Source organism: Lepisosteus oculatus, chromosome 1, assembly GCF_040954835.1.
Source record: "Lepisosteus oculatus isolate fLepOcu1 chromosome 1, fLepOcu1.hap2, whole genome shotgun sequence".
Lineage (NCBI taxonomy): Eukaryota > Metazoa > Chordata > Actinopteri > Semionotiformes > Lepisosteidae > Lepisosteus > Lepisosteus oculatus.
Window position 1 is genome coordinate 72,706,919 of NC_090696.1, and position 6,462 is coordinate 72,713,380.

The window sequence follows — 6,462 nt, forward strand, 5'->3', positions numbered from 1 at the left end:
CATATTGCCATACTGTGATTTTCTATGATCACTGTCCTGTTGACGCACATGACCCACTTGCTATTTAATGCAACCTTAGAGAATAACAAAGAAATTTCAGCCACACAATCAATTTTAGTAACACAATCAGTTCAATTTCTCAGCGTTGCCAATGATATGGAGCACATCCATTTCAACACTCCTGAAAGCATTTCAAGTTGACTTCATCTTGTGGGAAAAGATTAATTATAATGATGCCACCTACATATAGCCCAATTACCAACACCTTGTCAGGAAAAATAACTTTCCTTCTGACACTTGGCTGGATATATATTTTTTTTACCAAGACAGATGTGTTGCTAAGCAACGTCAAACTACATATATTGAGGATACTTTACAACTCTCAACACAATGCGTTTGCCACACCAGATATTTTGGAAAAAGGAAAAGGAAGAAGGCTAAAACATTCAAAGGTTTGTCATCCGATAAACGCGATCTGATAAATTGCTGTCAGATGTGCAAATTAATATCAAGAGAGGTTCATCACTTATACTTACATTGATTAATTTAACTTAGGTTGGGGTGGGAAGTGGTGGTCCTGCTTAATTACTATCTTTACATTGGTAATAGCAATCAAATTGACTTACAGTAGCAATGAACTGATGCTTTTCTGTCATTGTTATGTGCAAAGAAACGATCAGAAGAACACATTTAGAAACAGATTCACACAGTAAAAATCAGAAAAGAAACTGTATCTTGAGTCAAGGAGATGTGCTGGCATAGCTGAGACCTCAAAATCACCACTATAAAGGCGTGACTTTGTAAATGTTGTAAGTGAAGTTCAATTTAATGTGAAAACCGTAAAGCTGAGGACTGCTTGTGCAGGTAACAAGTGTTTTAAATCTTCATCTTCAGTTTTTCAGTTGTATTCATTATTTAAATATGATTTCAGCATTCAGGGTTTATTTTTTGTATTAAATAATTAGCTAATGTTGCTCGAAAGCATGGTCCCAGTTTTACTACATTACCTAGAAGCCCATTTCATGACAAGCTTAGGTTTTTCGAGACTTCATTTAAATAAACGTCAAGCAGGTCATACATAATATACGTTATCAAAATACTAGGCACAACCATTATAGTGTATTAAATGTAAAATTAACTTTGAAAATGCAAAATAGTACAACTAAATAACTCCCTATATAATAAATTTAAATTTCTAAGTCACTGCATCTTTACTAAATGCCAGTTAGCAAAGCTTGTTTCATACACACTGAATACACAATGTTTTTTAGTAGTATTATCTGGAATTAGTTTAAAAATCAATTGATTATTTTAGACTATGTAAAACTGTATTCTAAAACAAAGATTTAGGAAAATCTTGTTCAAAGACAGGAAGAAATAGTGAGCAATACTAGACTTTGGGAATGAGTTGTAAGTTTGTAACCTGTGAATTATAATTAATTATAATTTAATTTTTGTTTCGGAATTTTGCATTATGAACTGTTTGAGAATGCATTACTTTTGTAAACCGAGGGATGAGTACATGTATGTCAGTTGCAGTAATGTTAGGAATACATGCTTCACCCATCAGTTATCAGCATCACCTGTAATCTCTTCTTTAGGGACTGATTAAAATGAACACAGCACCTGTGGGAAGCAGCTCAGGCCTTGCTTCAAAATAAGCAGAGTTTACTAACTGAGAAACAGAAACAGCAAAAGACCAGGTTGCATGAAAAAACAATGAAAAGGAGGAATGCTATTTTTTACTATTAAATATATTAAAACAGCAAAAAACTACAACTATAAGTGTCAGTCTTTGGCAACTTCAATCTGTGCAAATCAAGCATGTTGACTTCCCATTCGTGTCTACAAAGTGATACATGTTTCTCCACTTCTTTTGAATCAAACAAAAAAACATTATTCTTACAAGGCCCTTCCAGCCATGTTCAACACTTTTCCTTCTGATATCATAAAACACTATTGTGTTTATTGGTCAGTGCGGCGAGCGGTGATTCAGCCACTGATCTTGCTCCAGATTCAGCAGGGGGAGACTGCAGGAAGTGTGGGTACGGTGTCAATTTTTACCGCTGTTCTCAGGCAAAGACACGCCCCCTGTCAAACGAGATGTGTGACTACATCAGACAGATGCACCACTATGCAAGATCGATGCCTGCTTTGTGTGAGGGCTATGCGGGTTCAGACATGGTGCACGCCGAATACCATACAAGTTCTCTGACCAAAACTGTCACACAGGGCAAACAAATGGGCTTTTAGAGCCGGATTCTGCCCCTGGGCTGTATAAGTATATCTGACAGATCTGATATTTCAATATTTGATCAACAGTAAGGCTCGACACTCAAGACTGCCCCAGACTCAAGCATCAGGGGGCCCTAGCAGCATCACTGCTTGAAGCCTTGGATTCCAGATGAGTTCTTACTTCATGTCTGTCCATATACTGTTCCTGATCTGTACTTCAAAGATTCCAGCAATAATTTGCCTGCCAACCATCGGGTTATCAACTTCCTGGTGAAATGTAGCCTGTTTCTGCTTCTGTTCAAAGATCATTTGATTAAACAACACCAACCTTCATAGGCATCATTAGAGTGACAACTGTTAAAATATTCATTAATAAGCTTCAGCTTAACCCACAGTAGGTACTATTGTACAATACAATACAACAATACAACAAAGCAAAACTGGATTCCACTATAAACCATAAAAGCCACCCAGTTGCTTTTTTGTTCACTTGTCATCATTTGTTCTCAACCACAAACTTCCCCTGAACAGAAACTTTGCCGTTTAAATCCAAACTTGGTAGGTATCATTTCTAGAAAAATACAATATAAGAGAGTTTGACGTGATTGCATTTTCTTATAATCAATCTCCCCATTGGGATGATTAACTTATACATGTAGTAACTGTTAAAGCTGTTCTTACTGTATAGTCTTTGTCAAATGCATGTAATACTCTTACATATATTAAGTGTATTAAAGGAACAAATAATGGGTTTATTCCATGCTGAAAACAAAAGAAAGAAAACACGTTTCGGCCGTGGAGCCTTCTTCAGGTGTCTTCAGCTACCCACCTGAACTACTTAACTGTATTAAGATGAAGGAAATATCTATACAGTGTGTTGAACTATCACCTTATTATTGTAGAATAATGCACAAATCTTTTGCAATCTGTGTAATCCTTGCATTTAAAATACTGTTAAAAAAAACTTTATCCTTTCATGCTTATTATGAATTGTATGTGGAGATGCTCTTGAGAAAGGAAACAAGTCCACAGAGAAAAATACAGATTATTGTTACATTCATACATCGCAGCAAAGAGATTTTCTTCCTGTTTCATCATAAACATTCTTGCTGTGTAGGAATTTTCATTAGGCGGAAATTCTTAAATGACTTAAAGCCCGTTTTTTTTAACTCATTTTCTTAACGTGGTATCTTCCGTCTATTTTTGCTTTACGGTAAGATCTGTGGAGACCTTGAAATCTGCTGCAAGGAGTGGCTATGAGGTGCTACGTATTTGAGTTTTGAATACTTAGTCAACTTATAGTCTCTTTTACTTATTTTCCTCTTGGGTTTCTATTTTCATTTTTATTTTTGGGCACTTCTCGTTTTTGCAATGTTCTGTTTATGTTAATCCGCATAACGTTTTTTCTTCCACTTTTCTTCAGACCAGTACGTAAGGACAGGTACAAATGAGAGAAGCCCATTTGGTCCGTCTAACCTGTTTGGATAGGACCATTAATTGATCCAAGCGTTCAAAGCAGCTGTTTCTGTATTGATTTCTTTACAATTTCTGCTCATTCAACAACACAGCTTGTTCCACTTTGCCTAGTGCTCAATCTTAAACAAGTTATATTCAATTCCTTTACTGGGAGCCGCAGAAACCCAGCAGTCACCCTTACTCTGCTCTTTAGAACGCCTCCAATTTCTAAAAGAACCAGAAAATTGATTCCCAAGCCTGCAGACTTGATAATATTTTTATATTTTATATTAGGCCTCTTAGTGAGGCCTAATCGTGAGAACTGTCTTCCCAAAGAAGAGGCAGTCTTCACTCCAAGTGACAACCATTTCATGCTTAGGTAAGAAAACAAGTGATGTCAACAGTCCAAGAAAACTGACCATCATCATGCACATGTACATTATTTTAACCAGCTTGCTGATGGTGCCCTTTCTGTATTCTGCTGAAATACTTTGCATTTTGGAGTAATCCATACAGTCACTTAAGGACTGGATACATATTTTGATAAAAGAATAACTTAGACCTCTGCAGTACTAAGAAATCTGAATAACTACAAACTTTAATGTTTCTAAACCTGGCCTGTAAAGTATATTATATGTTGGGTCTGTAAAATATAATACATGAGCATTTCTTATTTTCAGAAAATACACAGTTCAGCCTCACACATAACCTCAACGCAAGTTAATTATTTTAAATAATGTATTTAATTTCATATGGCAGCATCATCAGGACAATCTATTTTGAGTGCACATTAAACATGTGCCTCAGTAAGTGAAAACACAAGTTTGGAATTCAAAACTGCCCGGTTCTGCACATTTACATATGTCTCATAATCTAACCTCCTGATACTTAGAACGTGCAGCACTCCGATATTATTGGAAAAATATTTTCTATAAAAGTTATATTGGTGGCAATTCCTGGTAGTAAAGGATTAAAGGATCAACATTCCACTTTGAAACTACAGCGTAACACCCCTTAACAATCTTTTAAAGACCCGAGGAATCGAAAACTAGGATAGTCAATTTTTTGGGCTTAATTTGAAATACTCAATAAATCAACAATTTAAGTCTTCAGGGTCAAACTAGTTGGTTTATCAGTTGTTCATAAGCATGCTCTGACAAGCTGCTACATAATTCACACCTTCAATGAACGGAAATGTGTCCAGAAAAGTAAAATCAATTTTCAGGAAGTGTTCATGCCGTTATAAAAACACACAATATTGTGTAGCAAACTACAGGGGCTCCAGGTGCCCTAGCTCTCCTCTCCCTTTCTGAGTGTCTTCATTTTATATCACTCGAGATGGGACGAGACGTTGACATTTGATGGAAGCACCAAAACATGACACTTTACTAAACACTTTCCCCTCTGCTTTGATGCACCTGTCAAGAAAGCCAATTTTTCTTTGAACACGCTTGACACCTGGTGCAGATAAGGCAATCTCCTCCTTGAAGGCATCAATAACGCTGCACGTCATACAAACAGATGCGTGATGGCAGTGAGGTCGGTCTGTGTTTGGTGGAGTTAAGAATTTTTCATACCGGCGACTTCTTTTTTTTTTTACATGAAGCTGGAAGCACTTCTCTGCCGCTGGTGCCTTTTTTTATTCAAACATCAGAGATTTCAGCCACTGGGCACGTTTTTAACCGAACTTTTTTTTTTTTTTTTTCAGGCGCTGCTCCGCTTGAAAGTTGAAGAGCAGGGGGGACAGCTCAACAAGTACAAGCCCCGAGCTGTCACGAAACACGCCGTGATCACAAGAGTCAACTTCCCAAGTTGATCGCTATAATATCAAGGTGAACCCAGGCAGCCTCCTGCATCTTACCTGGCGGTTGAACGAGAATAACAAACCCGCCTGCCTCGCCCTTTGCAGAACGCTACGAGCACTCCGTCTACGGGGGTTCAATTCCCCGGGGTAGTACCCCCCAGCCCTGCAATTGTACACCGCCGATCTGTCTGTAAACAAAACTCTCAATCTCTGCAGGCCTCAAAAGGTGTAGCAATCCAGCCCGTCTCCACACCGTGCGTGTTATCAACCCGTCGCCACACCGCGGCTAACAAGCTCACCTCCCTGTTCAGGCCAGCGCTGTCACTGCCAGGACCCCCGGTTGTCAGCAAGCCCATCGCCGCCGCTTGGGCTCCCGCTGCCTGCGGACTCCGGGCCGCGGCAGAAGCCCCGGCCTTTCCACTGCTGCTGCTAACAACACCACTGCAACTACTGCTGCCACCGCCCCGCTTGCTCTTCCTGCGTTTCGCTCCTCGTTTTGCGTCGGTGGGGCTCATTTTCGTTCCCCCTTCCCTCTGAAGTCACAGGCAGTCTGCCGTCTGTCGAAACGCTGCCCGCTCGGTAGATTTCTGGCTCGCACCTTCACCTCGAAAGGCTGTTATAAGGAATCCAAAATATCCAGTCACTCTTGTTCCTCCACAGAGCTAAGAGACTTCAGGTTCCAACATGGCCGGCCCAACAGGAATGGGATGCTAGGGCTCACGTCCCCGCGCGACTGCGTCGTTTGCGTCATCTGCCCACCCTCGGGCTTTATGGGAAATGGTGTTTTATCGGCCCCATTCTGCCCACCGGGTCCCGTTGTTTTCCAGGTCGCCACGAAACTACAGCGCCCCAAGATGCATTTCGTTATTGACATTGCCCGATGGGCGTTCGAACTTGATGGTTGTAGTCTTTGGAGTTTTTTTTTTATTATTTCAGTTTTAGGGAAATTGTAACAGGCAGTAAAATAA

General features: G+C 39.6%; 1 protein-coding gene across 2 annotated transcripts in view; it reads right to left on the minus strand.

The window, feature by feature from the left end:
* fam193a (family with sequence similarity 193 member A) overlaps positions 1-6,210 on the minus strand; it is a 28,570-nt gene extending 22,360 nt beyond the window's left edge. For both annotated transcript variants that reach the window (XM_015345885.2, XM_015345884.2), the window contains exon 1: positions 5,794-6,210. In XM_015345885.2, coding sequence (XP_015201371.2) covers positions 5,794-6,009 — 216 coding nt within the window. In that variant the 5' untranslated portion in view covers positions 6,010-6,210. The remainder of the gene's footprint in view (positions 1-5,793) is intronic.
* Between the last annotated feature and the right edge of the window lie 252 nt (positions 6,211-6,462).